At 59.3% G+C, this 21,521-nt stretch overlaps 2 protein-coding genes and 1 long non-coding RNA gene across 5 annotated transcripts in view; 2 read left to right on the top strand and 1 right to left on the bottom strand.

Moving 5' to 3' along the window:
- The first annotated feature begins 343 nt into the window (after window positions 1-343).
- Window positions 344-13,836, top strand: LOC125356063 (fumarylacetoacetate hydrolase domain-containing protein 2). 3 transcript variants are annotated; one of them, XM_048352329.1, is made up of 9 exons: window positions 7,710-7,826; window positions 8,734-8,743; window positions 9,544-9,809; window positions 11,232-11,448; window positions 11,674-11,733; window positions 11,969-12,131; window positions 13,274-13,382; window positions 13,469-13,556; window positions 13,665-13,836. In XM_048352329.1, the coding sequence occupies exons 3-9, from the start codon at window positions 9,565-9,567 to the stop codon at window positions 13,725-13,727; spliced, it is 945 nt and encodes a 314-aa protein (XP_048208286.1). In that variant the 5' UTR covers window positions 7,710-7,826; window positions 8,734-8,743; window positions 9,544-9,564; the 3' UTR covers window positions 13,728-13,836. The 3 variants fall into 3 exon arrangements, with proteins under 3 accessions (XP_048208288.1, XP_048208286.1, XP_048208287.1); XM_048352331.1 differs by lacking the exons at window positions 7,710-7,826; window positions 8,734-8,743 and adding an exon at window positions 344-350 and having other exon boundaries at window positions 9,559-9,809; XM_048352330.1 differs by lacking the exon at window positions 8,734-8,743 and having other exon boundaries at window positions 7,711-7,826; window positions 9,559-9,809.
- Window positions 13,837-13,860: 24 nt separating this feature from the next.
- On the bottom strand, window positions 13,861-21,501 carry Gpat2 (glycerol-3-phosphate acyltransferase 2, mitochondrial). The gene is made up of 18 exons (XM_048352344.1): window positions 21,293-21,501; window positions 20,840-20,944; window positions 20,497-20,625; window positions 18,998-19,097; window positions 18,532-18,662; window positions 18,174-18,273; window positions 17,879-18,091; window positions 17,460-17,582; window positions 17,223-17,305; window positions 16,870-16,988; window positions 16,288-16,358; window positions 15,706-16,194; window positions 15,543-15,620; window positions 15,127-15,258; window positions 14,928-15,048; window positions 14,792-14,857; window positions 14,559-14,614; window positions 13,861-14,208 (listed from the first exon to the last, which is right to left on the bottom strand). The coding sequence occupies exons 1-18, from the start codon at window positions 21,409-21,411 to the stop codon at window positions 14,092-14,094; spliced, it is 2,352 nt and encodes a 783-aa protein (XP_048208301.1). The 5' UTR covers window positions 21,412-21,501; the 3' UTR covers window positions 13,861-14,091.
- Window positions 14,485-21,521, top strand: part of LOC125356075 — a 20,131-nt gene continuing 13,094 nt past the window's right edge. Inside the window, exon 1 of the long non-coding RNA XR_007211810.1 lies at window positions 14,485-14,633. This is a non-coding gene — a long non-coding RNA (uncharacterized LOC125356075). The remainder of the gene's footprint in view (window positions 14,634-21,521) is intronic.

Genomic DNA, 21,521 nt, shown 5'->3' with positions numbered 1-21,521 from the left:
CTGGGAGGGGAGGGAAAGGAAGCGGGGAGCGGGGGCGGGGGGGGGGGGAGGCCGAGCACACCACCCCTGCAGGCTGCTGAGCAGAGCCTCGCGCAGCTGCTCGGCTGTGGTTTGAACACACTGCACTCTGAGGTCTGTGTTTTAAATTTTTAATAGCATATATTAATTCCATGAAGGCGTTTCATTTGTGATTTTCCATAATGCATAAAGTCTACCTTCGTCATGGTCGCCCCGCTATCGCTCTCTTCCCCTGCGCTCCGTGCTCCGGCAGCTGCGGGAATCCACCGCTCCGGCCTTGCCTTTGCTGCTGCCTTGTTGTTGGTCATAGCGTCTCGGGTTTTTCTGCCTGGGTTGGCTTCAAACCACAGTCCTCACACCTCAGCCCTCTGAGTAGCTGGGGAGTAGCTGAGTAGCCTGGAGGCGGTGCAGATAGATGGGGGAGGGCGAGGGAGGGGCAAGAAAAGAAAGGGCTCCCGTCTGCCTGAGGAGTGGTCGCTGCAGGGTGGTGGGCAGGGGGCTGGTTATGGCTGAGAAGTCTCCGTGAGCAGGGACCTGGGGCTGGCCAGTGACAGGCACATCTTGCGAGTGAGAGGCAGGAGAGAGAGGGGACAGTCCCCCAATCCCAGAGGTCCGGGGCTGGCCTCAGGCCCGGCACGCGCGTCCCCCGTGGACTCTGCTCTGAGGTCGGTCCTGCACCGGCTGTACGACCCTGCGTGTGTCGCACCATCGCTGTGTGTGTTTCCTCACTTGCACTACACAGAGAGCCTGCACAATAAAGCCAGGCTTAAATAAGCACAAGGATGCGCCCATGTTTGTCCGTTTCCGTGGGACCAGGCCATCCTGTGTCCTGGCATAGGCGAGTGGCCATTCCCGCTTCATGAAACGTGGCGGCTTCGTCTCTGTCTCTCTGTCGCGTGCAGGGTCTCCCGGCTACACAGTTTTTGCCTCTTGGAGACACGCCCCCAAGAGGATCTGACTGGTCTGAAGACTGCCCTTCCTGCTAGGTGTGGCTTTGCCAGCCCTTGGACTGGATGCCCTCAGGTCAAGGGTCAAGGCCAGTCCAACCAGCCGAGGGGCCAAGATGATGTGCCACTCCACCCGTTTGCTCTCACGGGCGAGGACTGCCCAGGCTGGTGGGGCCATTGGAAGAGACCCCCTCCTTCCCTCCATCCTGCCTTGGGGGTCGAGAACAAGCCTCATCCCCAAAACAAATTTCTGGTCACTCAGGGGGAAAAAAAATCTGACAGAACAGTATTCCACATGTGTAATTACTCGTTTCTTGATAGGTGACCATCCTTCTTGCTTGTCCACTGCAATTTTCAGGTGTATTTTTCTTTCTGTTGAAAAGTGATACAGACCAATCAGAAGCCCTCAGAGAAAGGACAGACATTGCAGAAGGCTCTTTCCAGGTGTTAGAAACAATCCCTGATGGTACGCCAGCTAGCAAGCCCCACATGAGGATCAGCCGGCTACGACGGGGCCATCTACCTTAGCCAAGCCCCTGAAGCTGGTTTACCATCTCCTCCGCCTGTACAGCCAACCAGCACCGACCGGAAAGAGGCTGCAGGGCAAGTGCTGAGCGTTTCTCCCTCACCCTCCCACTGGAACACTTGGGGACCACTCGAAATGGGCATAGAACAGTCCAAGGTGGGAGGGCCCCCACGGGAAGCATACTTGCTTGACCAGGACGCCAGTGGAGACCAAGAACCCACATGCAGCCCCAGGCTTACACATACCACAGCTTCAAGCACAACCTTGGGACAGACGCCAACTGTCGGCCTCCTGACGCTTGCCTCGCCCCGGTAGCCGAAGCTGACCGGGGGCTGCCTGTGTGAACCTAAGCTCAGACACTCACTGGCCATGCCTTGCAAATCTGAACTCCCGTGTGCAGGTAAGGCCTGGATAGAAAGCCGTACGGGCGCTCTTCCTGGGTTCGCCCCTCTTTTCGCGTCGATTCGGGGCCATGGGTGCAGATGTCTCGATAGGAGCCTGGCCGGTATTGCTCAGGGTCTTGTCTTATACAGCGTGGATCCCAGCTCCAGTAACAAAATGGCCTCCTGAGGAGGTGTCTTGTTACCTTGACAGCACTGAGTGGGGAAAGTGAGGTCCCCTCCCCTCCCCTGGGGTGCAGCTTCCCGGAGAAACGAGGATCTCTGGCTGGATTCCACTGGAATTGCCGTTGGCCTGCAGTGTCAACGCGGCGTCCCCACCAGCAGGGGGCGCCCGCGGCCCGCGCCCGCCGCCTCTCCTCTCCTCTGCCTGGGGGCCTCGGGGGACCATCCAGGGAGCGGAAGCTATTTGTCATTTCCTTCAAATCCCGAAGATGTTTTCATGTTTCTGTCTCATTCACCACATGATTTTTTAAATAGAAAAGCACACTAGCGTACCCAGAGTACATCAAGCTGGGTCCCGGAGCGGGGTCACAGTGTCTGTGTCCCCTCGCTTTTTAGAGCACGCAGAACTCCTCATACGGTCCGGTCCACCTACATCCTGCGTGGGAAATCCCCGTGGGGCCCCTACAGCAGGGAGGGGACTGGCCGGCTGGGACGTGGGGGAGGGGGCGTCCTGGCGTGGGCTTCTGAGTGCGGAGGGCCTGGCTCTCACGGGACGGGGCTTGAGCGCAGCCCGCCTCCCCCCGCGGGGGTCTTCATGGCGTCTCGAGGCTGTCCTGCCTGGCCTGTGCTCGGTGACACGCCGCCCTCCGGAACGCCAGCCCGTGCCCAGCTGTGGGGCCTCGGACGGGCTTCCAGCCTCGGAGCCGTCGGCTCGTCCCGAGAGCCTCACTCTTTCATGGCTGCTCCAGTGGGTTTCTGCCGCCTTCTCTCCAGCCACACACTGCTGTGATCCCTGCCTTGCACTTCCAGAAATCAGTTCCCAGGAATAAGCTGAGGTCAGTCCCCTCTTCCACTGGTCAGACCCCTTCTGTGTACCAAGCCAGGTCTGCATGGTGAGGCCACTGTCAAGAAGCCACAGGCTTCTTGAGAGAGGCCCAGGCAGTGATTCAGACCCCGCGAGACCCCGGGCACAGGCTGGGACATCAAGCTTGCAGGGGATGGTGCCAGAGAACTCTGTAGAATGTGGATAAAGCAAGAGTCCGGCAAAGGAAAGCCAGGGACGGTGGCATCTCTCGGTGTAGGAAGTACTCCGGGCGTGTGTAACCCACAGCCGGGGAGCACCTATCCTCGCGTCGGAGCCCTGCTTCCGGCACGCGGGCGCAGCTTGGCAGCCCCTGCTGAGCCCCTCCCGGGTCCGAGTCTCACCAGTTTAGACGGGCTTCTCCAACCTCTGTCTCAGACAAGTCCCTGTGCCCTTGGGTACTGTTTCCAACCCAAAGCAGGTACTGAGCCCTCCTCCCCACTTCTAATTCACCGACCTAGGCTAACATTCTTCAGATAAGTGGAGCACCAAAGTCCAGCTATCTTTAAAGAGAAACTCACTGGGTCCACCTGGGTCCACTTCCATCACGTGGACTTTGTCCCAAGCCGCTGGGCTGTACAGGGAAGCCTGCCTGCCCGCAACGCAAGTGCACAAGGGCACGTGGTGTGGAGATTGGAAAGGACAGTGCAGGATTAGGGGGAGGGGTGGGGAAAGGTGACAGCAGACTGGGACAGATCCGGTGTGGCCAGGACCAACTCAGTGCCTGAGTAGGAGCACAGGAGGAGGCTGCCCCCCTACCTTACCCCCACCCCTCCAGATACACACCGCACCAGGCATCTGAAAGGGAAGGTACAAGCCTGCCCCGTCCTTGGCCAGCGCCGAGAGGGCCCAGAGAAGCGGCAGTGTGCTGAGCGAGCGTGACAGAGCAGGCCTCAGGGGGTCCTGGAAAGGAGTCAGACACTTTCCAGGCAGCCCCGATCTGCTAACGTCTCCCTTCAGGCCGCGCGCTGCCCCGCGAGCGGGCGTGAGGTCTCAGACGCAGGCACCTCGGCGCCGTCTACTCCTCCAGTGAGAACCCAGCCCCCCCTCACTCGCTTGCCCGGTCCACACCTGCTCTGCTTCCACACGCCGACCGGGCCCGGGCCCCCCTGCTCAGCCCTCCTGGCCGACGTTGACATCACAGAGCCCTCCCGAGCTGCGGGCTCCCTCTGAAGAACGTCTTGAGGAGCGTCGTCTCCCTCACCTGGGTTCCCGGAGCTCGGGGAGGAAGAGAACTGATGGGGCGGGCGCCCACCCTCTGCTTCCACAGAACCCTCCTCCTCCTGACGGCGACCCCACCCCCACCCCCGCCGGCTTTCCAGTCCCTGCGGCTGCCCTGACCTCCAGGGGGAGGAGCAGGGCCAGGGCTAGGCTGAGCGGCGCATAATCTTTCCCGGGGTGGGGGGGTCGGTTCAGAGATGGCCACATGTCTGCCTGGGCCAATGGGGCTCAGGAAGCCCTTCGCTGAGAACTCGGGGCAAAGGAGCTCCTCCGAGAGCTAATCCTGGGGGGGGCGGCTGCCATTTGGATATTCCAAGGAGCAGCGAGGGAGAGGAGTGGGAGTAGGGGGAGTCCTGGCTGGGGGGTGAAGAGTGACAAAGCAAGGGGGGGACACATGGATCCTTGAGATCGAAGGCAAACCACACCTTTAGGAATTCCATCTTAGTCTCTGGACCTGTCACTTGCAAGAACTATCCCAAGGCCTCCCCCACTTCAGCCAGCTGGAACTAGATGTTCAGCACTTTTCAGCTGGAAGTCTCCATTGCTAAGGTCAAGGTCAATGTGTTTTCCAGACTCCGGTGGACCCTGGGGAAGGGGGTCAGAGCAGCACGCCCGGTGCTGTCTCCCTGCCAGGCTGCGCGCCTCTGGCGAGCAGGAGGCCCGGTCTTGTCTCTGCGGTCCCCAGGCCTGTCCTGAGCCCCTGTGCGGCTGGACACATGGGCAGGAGGGAGGCAGGGACACGCTGACCTCAGGTGACAGGAAGGAGGTCACTGCACCGAGGCCAAGGTTCCCAGGCAGGGCTCCCAAGGCCAACCCAGGCCACAGAGCCCGGAACCTGCCCGGCCACGGGCCCAGCTGTCCAGTCCTGCGGCTGCGGCTGCGCAGTCTCCTTGAAATATCCCCAGCTGGCTGCCGCACCCCGGGGTGTTCCAGCCTGGGCAGCTAGCCCAACACGCACACTCCCACCCAGCCCAGCCTCCGCCCCCCACGCCCCCCTCCGAATTCTTCTGCCTGCTCCCCCCCCCGCCCCCCACAGCACGCAAAGCCCGACAGCACTTTTTCCTGGTTTTGAAAAATCACCAAATACAGTAAAACATCGAGAAACTAAAAATAAAGCTCGAAATAGCGGGCCATCACTTTCTCCTGACAGCCAACAGATTGTGAAGTCCCCAGTGCTCTGCTTTGTTGACAAACTTCCCCAGTGCTAAGGAGGCAGGCAGGGGTGGGGGGGAGGGAGGGGAGGGGGCGCGGGAGGGGGCCGGCCTGGGGCTTGTTCCCTTGCTCTGGGCCTTGCTCCTGTGTGCGTGGAAAAAGCAACATATGCTTCCGTGAGAGGCCAGGCACTCCCATTATCCTTCGCACATTGCTTCATTCATTCATTCATTCGTTCATTCAACAAAAGGTACTATGCCAGGAAACGGGACTAACATCGAACATTTGCAAACTCTTCTTCTTTGGTGGACTCTATCATCTCCGTGGTTCCGTGGGAGCTGTGGGCAGTGTGGTACGACATTGATTCCAAGCGTAAGGAGTGGGCAGGAGGGGCCAGGTGGAGTTGCACGGGGCTAGCACTGCCCTGGGCCTGGCGCTGTTCAAGCTGCCAGGAAAATGGGGCCTTCAGCAGGGCAGAGCAGCAGGTGGGGTAGAGACTCTCGGAGATTTTGGCCTCTTTCTGAGAGCAGACGGAAGACTGTGACAGGATTATGACTGTGACCTTTGCTTATTTTCTGTTGTTGTAACAGGATGCTTGAGACTGGGTAATTTATAAGGAAAGAAGTACATGTTGGCTCCTGGTTTCAAAGGCGGTTAAGTCCAAGATGGGGCAGCCCTGTTTCATGAGGGTCTGGTGCCGCTTCACAACATGGGAGACGCCAAAGAGCAAGCAGACATGTGGGGAAGAGAAACAACAAAAGGGACACAGCTCACCTTAGACCGCCCCACTCTGCGTAGCTAGTCAGCCCCATGAAGACTACGTCAGCCTCTCCTAATGACCTAATCACTTACGAAACATGCCACCTGCCCAGTGCCGGAGGCTCACGCCTGTCATCCTAGCCACTCAGGAGGCTGAGATCTGAGGATCACAGTTCAAAGCCAGCCTGGGCAGGAAAGTCCCTGAGACTCTTATCTACAGCTAACCACCAGAAAACTGGAAGTGGCACCGTGGATCAAGTAGCTAGCTTTGAGCTGAAGAGGTCAGGGACAGAGCCCAGGCCCCATGATGACTGACAAAACAACAACAACAAACACACTCCCTCTCAAGATTGCCACAGCAGCAATAAGTTCAACATAAGATTCAGAGGGGGCAAATGATATCTCAACCCTAAGCACAGTGCTGTATCAAGATGGTGTTTAGAAAATCTCACCGTGACTCAAAAATGAACCCCAGACTGGGGCTGACCAAAGTTTAACCCTAACCTTTACCTAACTCTAACCAGGGTTAGATAATATTGCATCATTACAGTGGTGGAGGTTGACTCTGCTCACCTAGATAACCCTTACTCAGGGCCTCTCATAGGGTTGCAATGAAACAATCACAACTCATGCTATTTATGACCCATGGGCATGCAGTATGGAAGCTCTGGACAGCACCAACAGGAAATTATCACAGTCTAGACTTCTAGGATTGGAAACCCAGTCTATTCTCTCTCCTGGAGAAAGCTGCTGGGGGGGGGGGGTGAATAGAGGCCTGTTGTTGGGCTTTGGTAGACACAGACTATCTCATCATGGCAGCTTAATCGAATCTCCGGCCTGTCTCCCTAAATCGCCTGAGTTGTTGTCAGGCCTGCATCATCATGAAGTCGGATGTCAGGGGCCGTGATCTCCCGCCACAGGGAAGTGGTAGATTAAGACACACAGCTCCAGCAGGGGTGGGAGGTGCAACTCCACCGCAGGAGCAGACATCTTGTTGTTTTTCCTCCCTCAAGCCCTGCCTATTGCCTCACGCTGTGTTCTCTAGGGTACGTTTACCCGGGAGAGAAGACCTCCGGTGTGACTGACCGGTGGATCTGTGCGGTCCACGGGTACCACGCACAGTGGCCGGCTGCGGCGGGACGAGGGCCGGGCAAGGGCCCCGGAGGTCAGGAGGCAGAGTCCCCCGGAGATGGGGCCCCGAGGGCGTGCTCGGCTGCGGGCTCGGCAGGAGCGGGTGACCCGGGGAGAGGGGCGCGCGTGGTCCTCCCGGAACGGGCGGGTCGTGAGGAGATACCGCTGGGCGCCGCAACCCGGAGCCTCCACGCTTACCGATGGCGGAGTGGCCGCGCGGCGCAGCCCCGCAGCGGGGCCTGGCCGGGGCGGAGGGGAGCGGAGGGGAGCGGAGGGGAGCGGAGCGCCCGGGGCACCGAGCTCCGGCGGCCGCTCGCGCTCTCGGCGGGGCCGGCCGAGGACGCGCGGCCCGACGCGCGAGGCCCGGAGCGCGACCGGAGGGGAGCTGCGCGCGTGCGCGCCGGGACCCCGGGGGTGGGGCGGAGAGCCAGGAGCCCCTCCATTGGCTGCGGCCCGCTGACGTCATCGCGACGCGCCCGCTCGCCGCGCGTCCGCGCTAGCGGAGGCCGCCCGGGCCCGAGGCGCCGCCCGTCCCCAGGGCCGGAGCTACAGGGCCGGTGCTGCGCGTCCGGCACGCGTGGCCCGCAGCTCCGCGGCTCCTAACGCCTCTGCGCAGAGCTCCGGGCAGGCTCGGCCGTCGCTGCCAGGTAGGCCGGGCCTGGGCCGGCCTGGGAGCCGGTCTTCTGCGGGGGGCTGCGCCGGACGAGCGGCCGCCGGCCGCGGGGGCGTCCGGAAGCTGAGGCCCCGACGTGGGGTCCCGGCGAGCGGACGCGGCGGTCACTGCCGGCCGGGCCCCTTTGCGGGGCTGGCCTGGTCCTGGGCCGTGAGGCGCAGTGGTTCTGGCAGAAGCACCCCGCCCCCCCGGCACCCTGTGACTCGGCCCCGTCAGGCCGCAGGGCCTCCCTCCGTGTCCTGGGGCACCCGGCCGGGCGAGGCGGGGGGCGGGACCCGCACGCGCCCGTCGCTGGGCCTGGGGTTATCTTATCTAGGAGGGCAGGTGCGCAGCCCTGTCTCGGAGGCACGACCAGCCTTGGTCCGGGCCCTGGGGGATTCCTCCCGCCCGAATAAGCACAGCTGCCAAGAGAATGGAGACCGGGGCTGGGGATATGGCCTAGTGGCAAGAGCGCTTGCCTCGTATACATGAGGCCCTGGGTTCGAGTCCTCAGCACCACATATAGAGAAAACGGCCAGAAGCCACGCTGTGGCTCAAGTGACAGAGTGCTAGCCTTGAGCGGGAAGAAGCCAGGGACAGTGCTCAGGCCCTGAGTCCAAGGCCCAGGACTGGCCAAAAAAGAAATGAAAAAAAAAAAAGTCATACTCTTGCTTCTCTCGTTTGCACATTGAGAGCCTTGTGTAGTGCAGCCGTAGAGCTAGCACGGTAGAGAGGGGCATGGACCCTAAGCCCAGGGAGACAGCTGAGCGGTCTAAGCCGCTCCGTGTCAGCACCCTCTCTCCCCCAGGCAGCCCGGGGCCCAGTGGTAGACACTCAATGACTGCTGTCTGGAAAAGCCAGTCTGCAGTGCTCCTAGAAGGACAGGGAAGCCCTTGACAGAGGTCCTGGCTTGAGCATGGGAGCAATGGAGAACTTTTAAGTTAGGGAGCAGAGAGTAGGATCAAGTTAGCATTTCAAAACCACACGAAGCACCTGTGAAGGCAGTTCCAGCAGCGGCCACTTGCCCAACTTGTGGCTAATTCTTCGTCCTCATTTTCAAATTTTTATTATCAAACTTATGTACAGAGAGGTTACAGTTTCATACGTTAGGCATTGGATACCTTTCTTGTACTGTTTGTTACCTCTTCCCTCATTCCCCCCTCCCTCCTCCCCCTTACCCTTTCCCCCCATAAGGTGTTCAGTTCACTTACACCAAACAGTTTTGCAAGTATTGCTTTTGTAGTTGTTTGTCTTTTTTTACCCTGTGCCTCTCAATTTTGGTATTCCCTTTCAATTTCCTAGTTCCAATAGCAGTGTACACGGTTTCCAATATACTCAGATAAGATTACAGAGCTTCGTCCTCATTTTCATCTGGCTCAGCCTACTGCACTGCCAGGGAGCTAGACCGAAGTAGATCCGTTATCATATTCACAACAGTAGTGCCAGGGGCCAAATCACATGGCATTTATTCATGCCTGTCTCCTGCACCCAAGGTGGCAAAGCTGAATTCGGCCTACACTGTTTCCCCAGTGCCTCCATCAGTGCCAGGCACTTGAAAACTTTCAGAAAAGACTGGCTAAAGGAAAGCAAGAGTCCCTGGGACTAGCTTAGTGCCTGACGTCAAGTAGTCACCGTACGCTCACGTTATGAAGTATAGCAGGGTGGAGGAACAGGTAACAAAGGGACATCAGGGATCCTGATCCCAGCTCTGCTCTTCTGTCCCCTAGGCCCTGATGCTGGCCTCCGGTGGAAGGAAGTCGCTCGCTGCTCTGCTGCAGGCTCGGAAGGGCCTCTTCCAACCCTCCAGAGATATGAGACTGGTGCAGTTTCAGGCACCCCACCTGACAGGGCCTCACTTGGGCCTGGAGTCAGGGAGTGGTGAGGGGATCATAAACCTCAGTGCCTTCGACTCCACACTCCCCAAGACAATGATGCAGTTCTTGGAGCAGGGAGAGGCTGCCCTGTCAGTGGCAAGAAGGCAAGTCGGCGGCGCAGCCCTGCAGCTGCTTCCCACACCCACCCTGCCCTGGGAGTTAGAGCCAGCACGAAGCTCTTTCTACGGGAGCTGCAGAACCCTACCTTTCCTTTTTTCTTTGAATGTAGCAACATCTTAAATTTACAAAAAGGGAAATTGAGGCCCTGGGAGGCTAATTAATTGTTCTAAGGCCACACTTTTCCTGGTGGAGCCAAGACTTTGCTTTGTTGCGCTCTGTGGGGATTAAGCTCCTGTCTGCCTGAGGGGTCTGGGACCCTTGGTCCTAAGAAAGAATCTTGGGAAGATGGAGGAGTGATTTAGACTCCTGGCTCAAAGGGGAGGAGGCAGGCTGCAAGGTTTTTTCTAAGATGATTGGTTCCAGAGTTTGGGTTAGATTAAGTAGAAGAGTCCTAAAACCTAATGTAAAGAGTCGATGAAGGGCTGGGAATGTTGCTTAGCAGTAAAGTGCTTGCCTATGCATGAAGCCCTGGGTTCGATTCCTCAGTACCACAGAAAAAGCCAGAAGTGACTCTGTGGCTCAAGAGGTAGAGTGCTAGCCTTGAACAAAAAGAAGCCAGGGACAGTGCCCAGGCCCTGAGTTCAAGCCCCAGGACTGGCAAAAAAACAAAGAGTTGATGAATACTAAATTAAAACCACTTTAAGAAATTGATTTTAACTGGGGAAAGCGAAGAAAGGGGTGATTATTTTCCAAAAAGAAATTTACTTATTACCTGACTTATGAACAATAGTAACTCACCTTCACAAGAGCTTAATAATAATTACAATTTTTTGAAAGTTGATTTTACCTACTAGATTGGCAAAAATAGAAATGTTTGACAGCACAGTGTTGGTGATGGTATGTTCCCCTACTGCTACATTTTTTTTGTTTTGTTTTGTTTTGTTTTTTGGCCAGTCCTGGGCCTTGGACTCAGGGCCTGAGCACTGTCCCTGGCTTCTTCCCGCTCAAGGCTAGCACTCTGCCACTTGAGCCACAGCGCCGCTTCTGGCCGTTTTCTGTATATGTGGTGCTGGGGAATCGAACCTAGGGCCTCGTGTATCCGAGGCAGGCACTTTTGCCACTAGGCTATATCCCCAGCCCCTACTGTTACATTTTTGAAACATCTCCCATGCCCCTCATTGGGTAATTGAATGTATCTCTACAATGTAGTAATATCCAGCCATGAGGAGGAGAAGAATAAAAAGGAGCAATTCTTTATTGTTATGGAGAGATCATCAAAATACTATTTTTTTTCCTCTTTCATACCAAGGTGGGAGGAGAAGCATGTTTCAGAGTAGCCTTTAGGAGATACTCATAGCTAGGCTTATTTTTTGCATTGACGGATGGTCGCTGCTGTCAGGCTTCCCTAGCCTGTCTCCAGATAGTTCACCTGTTCCTAACCAGTCTCTCCTTCTTGGTTTCTGCAGAGCCCTGACTGCCCCACTGCCAGTCCTCCCAAGGTCAGAGGTGACGCTCCTCGCCCCAGTCACCAGACCAGATAAGGTGGTGTGTGTGGGCATGAATTATGCGGACCACTGCAAAGAACAGAATGTGTCTGTGCCCAAGGAGCCCATCATCTTCAGCAAGTTTGCCAGCTCCATCGTGGGGCCCTACGACGAGATTGTCCTCCCACCAGAGAGCCAGGTCTGCGCTCCTGCCAGCCTTTCACTTCACCCTCCGTCAAGAACATTTCCTCATGCCATGGAATACTCTGACACATTCTAAGTTGCCACATGGTTTTCTGTTGTGCCAGTGATCATAATCTCCTTACTAGTTCCCAAACACTGGACTTGTTCCAGCTTTGGGCTTTTATAGGACTGCTGAGGCCGCGCTCTGGGGCCGCTGACGCTGTTTCTCTCCCGCCTGCAGGAGGTGGACTGGGAGGTGGAGCTGGCCGTCGTCATTGGAAAGAAAGGCAAGCACATCAAGGTGAGGTGAGACGGGGCGCCCGGGCTCGAGCTCCTGCCTCTGCCGACGTGATGACGCCCCAACGGTGACACTGGGACACAGCCAGCACCTCCCTGCCCCTCTGCCGCCCTGCCTCTTACCCCCACTTGGGCTAGCTCTGGCTACTAATGTGGGATAACGGCTTCCAGATCCTCTGTTCTAGGGGCCGGTGCCACCTGCGATGTAACCTCTCTGGCCAACTCTCCTGCCCCCACAGGCCACAGACGCCATGGCTCACGTGGCTGGCTTCACTGTGGCTCACGACGTAAGTGCTCGGGACTGGCAAATGCGACGCAACGGCAGGCAGTGGCTGCTCGGGAAGACCTTCGACACGTTCTGCCCCCTGGGCCCAGCCCTGGTCACCAGGGACAGCGTGGCAGGTAGGTCCTCGGTGGTGTCGCTTCTTCCTCTTACACAACAGCTCAGTGTCCGTGTCAGGAAGCGTGCTGCTCGAGGAGCAGGCCTGCTGGCCTGGCTCTGTGCAGGCAGCTGCTCCACCACTGCTGCTCCCACAGAGGACACGCGGGCCTGGCTTCACGCACGGGCTGCCCTGTGGGCCACGGCTCCAAACCCTAAAGGGAGCGCAGCCGCAGTGGCCGTGGAACTGCGCTCACACGCTGAGTGATTAGCTCGAGCTGGCGGGCGGGCGGGCTTCCTCTCCTGTCTGGAACAGTCCTTAAGTGGGAAGGAGCCCTGGCTGCTCCTGGAGCGCCCCTGGAAAATGCCGTGACGAAGCCCGCTCGTTCTCGCGCGCTAAGGGAGATGCCAGAGCACTGACAGGACCGGGCCCGGTTCTGTGTACATAGGAACAGCACCAACTACGGTGACAGCGAGCCTGGAGGGGCAGCCGCCATGGGGGTGAGCCTCAGTGGGCAGCCGTGCCTCGCACTACCCCGCGCTCAGCCCTCACAAGTTACCCTGTGGTCCAGAGCACTAAGCCCCTGGGAAGATAAAGGGGCAGGTTAGCCAAGGCACTATTTGGGGTAGGCCACTGTGTGCCAGCACCGGGGACAATCCGGTACGTGGGCTCACTGCGTCTATGGGCTGTGTGTGTGTGGTGCTGGAGTTCAAGCTCGAGCCCTTGTACTTGCTTGTTGCCTGGGCCACACTCCAGTCTTTGCCTCCAGGATTGCTGGGATGACCGAGGGTATGCTAGGCCGTCTTCTCTGTTGAGATGCTGGTCTTGTGAACTCTTTGCCCTGTCTGGATTCAAACCACAATCCTGCCTATCTAAGCATCCCAGCTGGGATTACAGGCATAAGCCACCATGTCCAGCTAGGTCAGCCTTTTTAAGGCAAAACCTGCCTTCGTTTCCTCTCGAGTCGGGATCGCCCACCCTCACTCAGGCAGCTGCTGTCTGGCACTCCAGGGGTGCTGGGGATTCTGGGAGCCAATGCCGACAATAGGAGTCAGGGCACAGCACTCTTCATCTGGCAGGTCAGAGAGCGTGCAGCTTAATCTTTCTAGATGTGGGGAGGGGCTTGCGGCAGAAAGGGCACAGCCCCTGCCATTTGCATTCCAGACCCACACAACTTAAAGATCTGCTGCCGAGTGAATGGGGAGGTGGTCCAGAGCAGCAACACCAACCAGATGGTTTTCAAGACCGAGGAGCTGATAGCCTGGATCTCCCGGTTAGTGGCTCACCCTCGTGTACACACCTGGAGGCTGAGCCAAGCCGTCTACCCAGGGTCTCACCCAGCTCTTTATTTTGCTCTAGGTTTGTCACTTTTTACCCAGGTGATGTCATCCTGACTGGGACCCCCCCAGGTGTCGGTGTGTTCCGGAAGCCACCTGTCTTTCTCCAGGTAGGTTAGCTAATGGAGAGTAGGGCTAAGGACCCAGAACGCCTGGCTTAATTGCAGCCTGCACGTGTGCAGAGCCCAGGGCTGAGACCCCACGGCCTGCTGTTACAGAAGGGCGATGAAGTTCAGTGCGAGATTGAAGGCCTGGGCGTCCTCGTCAACAAGGTGGTGTGACGGCACCTCCACAAGTGCTGCTTCTCAGCCCGATGCCAGCCTGCCTCCCAGAGTGCACTGCGGCAGACAGCAGGAGGCAAGGTGGCGCTCCCACAATAAATCTGCAACACCAAAGCAGCAGCTTGGCTTCTGCTCCTATCTTCTTCTGGGGCTTGCGTCAGGGGTGAGACGGGACATGGGACATTTTCATAGGGCTGGGGACAGAGAAGTAGACGCATAGACATAGACACACACACACACCAGAAAAAACCCAAGCACACACTGCAGAGCTTAGAGAAACAACTCGTCCACTGTTTATCACACTGAAGGATGGAGAAAGCAAGAGATAAGCCAAGCACAGGCATGCAAGTCCAGCTGACTGGACCTAGCTGCAGATGAACTGTCGGATGAACTGCTCCAACCTGTCCTGATTGTCCCGGCTGGCAAATGTAGGAGACAGGTAGAGCTGGGGGCCGTCGGGGCCAGGCATCTGCTGCAGCACCTGGCCACGAAATGGACTGTGAGCCCCCACACCCTGGGGACTGTGGCCACAGGAACAAACCTGTCCCTGGCAGGGAGACCTCTTGGAGCCCTCGGGGCTCTGCATCCAAGCACTGTGCGGTCTCCTATCTCTTGACTCACCCTCAGGCATCCCACCAGGTGAGGAAAGCAAGTGGTTAAAGAGACTTAGAGGGGTGGAAGCGACATCCAGCCCACCACGTCTACTGGGTAACCCCCAGGCTGGATGAGCTATCACAAGGGCCAGCACTCTGAGCTGGGGGAGCAGCTCCACCAGATGACGGGGATGGGCGAGGGGAGGGGAGCAGGAGGATGGTGGTATGGCCATCTCACCCCTAGGTCTCTGAAGGTCCAGATAGCACTGATGGCCAAGTTTGGGTCTGCACACTCTGGAGGGGAGAGAAGCGAGTGGGCACAACTTTCCTCTTAGTTCATTCCGATGGGACCGGAGGCCAGCTGTACTCTGTGCTCTCCTGTCTAGAGCAAGGCGGCCGCTGCCGGCAGGGGGCAGCAGTGGCCCGCAAATCTTCCCTCCTCCAGGAGCCTGGGCTGATGCGGGTACTCACCAAAGATCCCTTCTTCCTGGGCAGAGTCGTGTAAGAACTGCAGCAGCTGTTCCATGTAGCCAGACTCTGCGAGAGAGGAAGAGCTAGCCCCGGCCCGCAGGCAGCCCTTCCCTGAGCAGCGCGGGGAGGGCCTCACCTGTGTCGGGCAGCTTTCCCAGGTGGAGGAAGGTAGCCGCCTGAGCAAAGACCTTGAGCAGCGGGCTGAGCAGGCGGCAGAGGAAGAGGAAGAAGTCGGGGCAGCGAGACTGCTGGCTGAGCTGGAGAGGGCAGGCCTGTGTGAGAGCGGCTCCCCGGGGCCCCCCACCCGCCTCCCGCCGTGGCTTCTCCCAACACACCCGGAAGTACCGGCCCTCGGCCTCCTTGAAGTCGTCGCTGTCACTGTCGGTAAAGTCCCCGCTTGGTTTCCACAACAGCTTTGCACTCAAGCGCTGTCTGCCTGTGTCACAGGCTGGCCGGGAACCTGGGGTCTGGGGGCCATGAGAGCCGTTGGTCCTGCCAGGCTGGGCAGGGAACAGGGAACAGCCCCCAGCCCCGACCCACATCTAGGAAGCTCGCGGGATGCCTGGAGCACCGGCAGGCACAGCACTTAAAGAAGCACCCTAAAAGGCCACAGCACAGTGGGGTGCGGTGGGAAGAGGTGGGGCCACCCACAGCACCCGTCCAGCAGAGGGACCTGGACACCTGGCAGGGGGCGGGGCGGAGGCCAGGCCCCGGGCGAGAGCCTCGTCTGCAGCGGCCGGGCCTACCTCACCTCCTCAGCAACCAGGAGCCCGCACTGGATGAGCCGGTCCAGCACCTCCTGACAGTAGCAGTAGGAAGACTGGCAGGGCTACGGGGGACAGAGAGCACATGGGGCCTCCTCGGGGGGCCAGGCCAGACCCACCACCACGGGCGGGGGGGCTGGGAGGCCTGACCTGCAGCAGCAGCAGGTCCTGGGGCAGCAGGTGCAGCAGCAGCAGGATCTGGCGGTACAGCTCGTTCTGGCTCAGCAGCTCGATTCCCTGCAGCTCCCAGGGCCCCTCGGGTGGCACCCTGCCTGCCAGCAGCCCCCGCACCGCACAGGCTGGAGAGGCGGGAGCCGCATGAGGAAGGGAGCCCTGCCTGTCCCCTGCACACACCCGGAACCCCGAGCCCCGAGTCTCACCCCCCACAGCCTCGCTCAGGAAGGCGGGAAGCAGCTCGGCACTCAGGCAGGCCAGCTGGGCGAGGCCGGGGCCTGGCCGCGGCACAACCACCAGGTCCCCCTGGTGGACATGCAGCAGGGCCACGCGCTCCCTCAGGAGGCCCAGCGTGTGCTGCGCCAGGCACCGCAGCTGCCCCGAGAAGCCCACGTCAAAGCCACGCAGCAGCGTCTCCTCAGTCAGCCAGGAGAACTCCCCCAGCAGCTGCGACAGGAGCACGCCCTGGAGGCAAAGCACGCGTGTGCGTGAGAGCTGTGAGGGACAGACACGGACGGACACGCACGCGCGCTACAGCCCCGCCACTGCCAGCCCTACCTTTGAGTGCTTGAAGAGAAGCAGTGTGGCCATAATGGCTGTACTCATCACGGCAGAGCTCGCCACGCTGGCTGGGGAGAGGACGCCATTAGGACTTGGGGCCCGGGGCTCCGACCCCTCCCTTTTGTCTGGCAAATGTTCCTAGCCCCAACTCCACCCCAGAAGAATCAGCATCTATCACGCGTGCCGAGAGCAGAGCCCTGCCCTCTGGCCCAGCCCACCAACAGCCAGCGGCCCAGGACACCTAAGAGGGATGAATGGGGGGGTCACGCCTCTTACGCGCCTCGCTCCAGCCAGCACGCAGCCCCACTTACAGCTAAGGACTGGGGGGCAGGGGAGCGCACCGCAGGGCTGAGTGCAACCTGGGGTAAGTGGCTACCGCTGGCCTGCGCCCTCTGCCCAGCTCATCCTGGGCTCGCTAAGCTGCTCCACTTAGATGGGGGAGGGGACTCTTCTTTGTGGCCAATGTGCCGGCGAGGAAGCAGGAATCAGGTGTGGATGCCCATGAAGCCCTGGCCGCGGATGAGCAGCGAGGAGAGGCTGTCCGGATCTGTCCCGGAAGGCAAACCCCCTTCCCCTCACCATTCAGGACGTGGCGACTCAGCCTCCTGACCAAGAGCTGGTCCTCTTCCTTGAGGGCCAGGAGCAGCCCAGTTGTTGGGGTCCATTCCTGCTCTTTCTCAGTGTCTGGGACAACGGTACTGGAGTAGACAGACCAAAGCATGAAAGGAAGGCTAAACCCACACCAGGGTGCAGCTGCGTCCCACATGGCGCCAGGGCGGCGCCGAGCCTCCTTCCCGGGAGTGTGGCCCTGCCTCACATGCAGACTACAGGCGAAGCAGGGATGCCTGCCGCGCGGAGTGACCAAGGCAATGAGGGCACTGCACAGCTCAAGGCCCGCCCCCTGCCCAAGGCCCTCACCGCCCTGCCCCTACCATTGGCCCAGCACGATGGGCTGCAGCAAGTGCTCCAGGGTCTGCCTTCCACCCCAGCAGCTCCTGGCGTTGATGGTGTATTCCTGCCCAGAACGAAGACTTGTGTGGTGGCCTGCTTTGCCCACCCCCAAAATACAGCCTGCCTCACTCAAGAAGGCACGGCTGCTCCTGCAGTGGCTGGAGGACCCGGCTGCCGCATCCCCAGGCTCCCCCACCCTTGCCCAGGTGGCTCCGTACCTGCAGGGAGAAGGGCTGGCCAAGATGCACCCGGACACAGACCTTCTGGTTGCAGCCCCAGCAGCTGCGCAGTTTCCGGAGGACGGCCAGGGCGCCGGACCATAGCCCCAGGGGCGCTGACGCCTGTGGGAGGGGCTGAGTGTGCTGGGGATGCCACCCCATCCAGCAGCGCCGCAGCCCCCCCCCCCCCGGCCTGTTCTGCCTGTCCCAAGGTCTGACTTTGCGCCGCGACCCGCCCTCCCAGCCCCGTTTCCTCCCCCTAAGTCGGGAGAAATCTCTCTCTAGCAGGATGAAAGGAAAGGATGGTGGCGAAGGCCACGGGCGGCATAAGGAGAATAGACCAGGGAAAGTTCCTCTCCACACTCATCCCCAATCCCCAGTCCTCCCCGTCTGGAGCTGGCATCTACTTGAGGTCTCACACGATGCCTGTCATTCGGTGCGTCTGGAACCAGGTCATAGGTGATGGCCGCGGGCACGAGGGTGACATCTGGGACGAGGCCTGCCTGGAGGGCATGCACCACCAGCCCGAGCCAGGCCTGACCCTGGGCTGAGAGCCTGGCTCGGGGGGCCCCGGGGGGCTCTTCCAGGAAGATGAGGAGGGGCTGCTCACTAACCAGCAGCTGCTCCATGACCTGGAATGGAAGAAGGGGGGGGCATCAAGTCTAGAGCAGGCACCTCTGGCCTGGCCTACGTATAACCACAGGGAGCACTTACCGCATGGACTACAGCCCTTGCAAGGACCCCCTGAGAGCTGTCCAAGGGCAGGTCAGCTTCTGGGGGCAGGAAAAGCCCCCCAAGATGCCTCAGCAGAGCTCTGTGGGCACAGGGCAGAGCCTGATGAGAAAGGGGCTCCAGAAGTGGGACGGAGCCAGAGGTTGAGCTTTGCCCTCATCCGAGCCAGTCTGTGTCCCGCCTGAACAGCTGACTCTCCATCCAACCTACCAGCGAGGCTGCCACAGCGCTGACAACCGAGGCCTAGGAGAGGCTTGTAAGGGAGCCGCTGCCCACACACCCACAACCACCGCCTCCGCCTGGGACCCCCAAAGCTGCGTCCAGGAATCCAAGTTCTCACCTGACAGCAGGGGAGCAGGGGCAGGGGTCCCAAGCCACGCGGAGCACACCCAGACCTTGGGAGAGCAGCACAAAGGGCAGGAGGATTCCGTCCAGGAGGGACTTGTGAGTAGACAGAAGGACGAGTGGTCCCTGATACAAAGAAAGCCGGAAGGAGCTGCCCAGCTGCCCCCACCCCGCAGACACGGGGAGCCAAACCCCAACCTCTGCAGAGCCAGTGCAGATCTGCGGGCGCGGGGGCCCTTTGGGCACATCTGCCCAAAGGAGAATAACCTAGCAACTTTTAAGGTAATGCGCTGCTGTAATATTGAGACCATGATGGAAAGACGTTAGAGGAAGCCTCCTGGGAGCAGGACCGTGAGACAGAGGGAAAGCCGCTCCAAAGCAGAGAACTTTCCCACCAGCTGACTGGGGGAGGGGCCTGGCCTCCCAACTGTTCCCGACGTCTCGTCCCTGGGCCAGCTCACCGCCTGGGCAGCCTTGTGGACCATCTTCATCTGGCCCTTGTGGAGCTGTACGTTCAGGAAGAGGTGGTTCAGGAACCTCAGCAGCGCCCAGCTGAACAGCCTGGGAAGTGACACCAGCCTGAGGGACGGCAGGGCTACTCCCCGCAGGGCTCAGTCCCACGGCACTGGAAGGCTGACCAGTGCTCCTTGGAAGCCGACTCTATTTCTGCCCCATTTTACACAAGAGGGACATGAGGCTCAGAGGGGCTGAGACCCCTGAGACAGCATGACACGGCTGGCTCCGCCGGCCCCACGGGAGACTGACGGCCCAGACTCACTCCAGGCAGAACCCTGCCTAGTTTATGCAAAGTCCCAGGAAAGGCAGAGCAAAGGAAGGAGGTAATGATACAAAGACAGGGATCTGGGGAAAGTGCCTGCTGGGGTGCAGGGCTTCATCCAGAGGCACAGCGGGACTGGCTTTAACTGATAACGAAAGTGTAGATGCAAGCAGCAGCGAAATGTGAGTGGCAGCAAATTCCCATCCGATGCCTCGCTTTCTCCAAGGCAGCCTCAGCCAGAAGTGAAGCTGCAGCTCAAGTAGTGGAATACTGACTTTGAGCAAAAAGCTCAGGGACTACACCAAGGCCCTAAGTTCAAGCCCCAGGACACACATGTGCACCTGGAATAACAATACAGGCTTCCAGGTGATTTTCTAGTCTCTACTCTTGACCCCCAAACTCATCATGTTATCTATCACTCCTCACTTAAAATCTCTCAACTGAATTTTTTTTTTTTTTTTTTTTTTGGCCAGTCCTGGGGCTTGGACTCAGGGCCTGAGCACTGTCCCTGGCTTCTTTTTGCTCAAGGCTAGCACTCTGCCACTTGGGCCACACCGCCACTGCTGCCCGTTTTCTGTCTATGTGGTGCTGGGGAATGGAGCCCAGGGCTTCAGGCATGCTAGGCAAGCACTGTACCGCTAAGCCTCACTCCCAGCCGCCCTCAGCTTATTTTCGCTGCCTTTACAGATGCAGCCCATGGCGCGGCACAAGGTGGTCCCTTGCATCCAAATTCAGGCCCAGTATCGCTCCCCTCATTTGCCAGCTTCCGACCATGCAAGCTTCTTGGGCAAACCAGGCCTTTTCCTGCTCAGGGCCGGAGCTCCTGTTTCCTCTACCAAAACCATTCCCAAGGCTAGCTACTTTTTCAACTTCTGGCCCTGGCATGCAAATCTGGTCCTCCCCTGCCAGGCCTTTGCGGTCTCAGCCTGCCTTCCTTCCTTCCTTCCAGCAGCCCTGGGCATTGTTGTTCATCCTAATGGCTCCTCAGGAACAGGGCCTGCATCTGACCTGTGTGCAGACCTGTGCTAGATAAACACAGGTGAGGGGAGGTAGCTGCAGCCCCCTCTAGTAAATACAAGCCTCCCAGGCGGGGAGTCTGACCCTGCCCTAAGCCCAGCCAAAACCCACTCTCCAGCAAACAGGAGTCTCGGCTTAGGGGATGCACCCCAAGCACAGGGTTACCTGAGCAGGAAGGGCCGCGGCGGAGCCTGGATATGGCCCAGGATGCGCTGCACCTCTTTCTTCACAAGGTTAGGTGCTTGGCCTTCCCCAGATCCTCCGGGGACCCTTCCTGAGAGGAGGCTCTGCACCCTGAGGGACGCAAGGGAGTGCTGTTGGACTGGGGCAAAGTGTCCATCGGGACAGCTCCCGGGACATGGCTGGCAGCCCTCTTGGAGACGCGCTTAGGCGATGCTCGCATTCCAGGAGCCTTCCCCCGACAGGCCTCTCAGCCACGCAGGCTCGAAACCTTTGCTACCATTTTCAGGACCCAGGAGTGCCATCCAGACCCCGATCTGCCTCTCACCCAGGGCTTTCCATGATCTTCTGCGGGGTATCCTGGCAGGGGCTTATGTGCTGCTCCAGGGACCAGAGAAAATAGCACAGCCTGCGAACCAGCCAGCCTCGAAACCTGGGCACAGCCCCAGAGCAGGGGAGAAGACAGCTCAGACAGGGCTTCCCAGGGCCCACAGAGGGCTGCTCACCAGCAAGGGGCTGCAGCCCAGGCCTGTGGCCACAGGACTTAAGTTTGCGTGGACATAAAGAGAGATGGTAACTGCTTTCCCATCCATGTCCCATTCCATCGCACTCCCCACTGAGGGGGTGCAGGGTCAAGCCTGACCCCCTGTATGTGGTGCGCGCATGTGCACTGCAGAACGCCAAGCCCCTCCCCACTGGATAGGGAACAGGGAACAGGGACCCTCCTTTTTTCACCACTGGCAGCGGCCCTGCACCTGTGCCTACCCCCAGCTCTTACTACCTGGTATTTTCCTCCTTCACCAGGATCACATTGCAAAAGCCCAGGTCCATTATGCTTCTGTGGAAGAGAGACTCCTGCCCACAGAGAAGAGGGAGAGCAGGTCCTGGAGGTTTCTCCATTGACCGGAGAAGGCCGTGCCCGCCCCCTCCAGCCTCTGCCCGACGGTCCTTCAGTCTAGCCAAGAAAGAACATCACACCTACAAGAGGCACTGGCCCCAGATCCTGGATC

Source organism: Perognathus longimembris, chromosome 8 (assembly GCF_023159225.1).
Source record: "Perognathus longimembris pacificus isolate PPM17 chromosome 8, ASM2315922v1, whole genome shotgun sequence".
Taxonomy (NCBI): Eukaryota; Metazoa; Chordata; class Mammalia; order Rodentia; family Heteromyidae; genus Perognathus; species Perognathus longimembris.
The sequence above is the reverse complement of the archived record's forward strand: the minus strand, read 5'-3'. Positions and strand labels throughout refer to the sequence as shown.

Excerpts from the sequence above, each read along its gene's own strand:
- LOC125356063 (XM_048352331.1), top strand. The coding sequence starts at position 9,565 with ATGCTGGCCTCCGGTGGAAGGAAGTCGCTCGCTGCTCTGCTGCAGGCT. Across the intron at positions 9,810-11,231 it reads GCCCTGTCAGTGGCAAGAAG|AGCCCTGACTGCCCCACTGC; the intron begins GCAAGTCGGCGG and ends TGGTTTCTGCAG. Across the intron at positions 13,557-13,664 it reads AGCCACCTGTCTTTCTCCAG|AAGGGCGATGAAGTTCAGTG; the intron begins GTAGGTTAGCTA and ends CTGCTGTTACAG.
- Gpat2 (XM_048352344.1), bottom strand. The coding sequence starts at position 21,411 with ATGGAGAAACCTCCAGGACCTGCTCTCCCTCTTCTCTGTGGGCAGGAG. Across the intron at positions 18,092-18,173 it reads CAAGGGCTGTAGTCCATGCG|GTCATGGAGCAGCTGCTGGT; the intron begins GTAAGTGCTCCC and ends CTTCCATTCCAG. Across the intron at positions 14,615-14,791 it reads CCAGGAAGAAGGGATCTTTG|AGTGTGCAGACCCAAACTTG; the intron begins GTGAGTACCCGC and ends TCTCCCCTCCAG.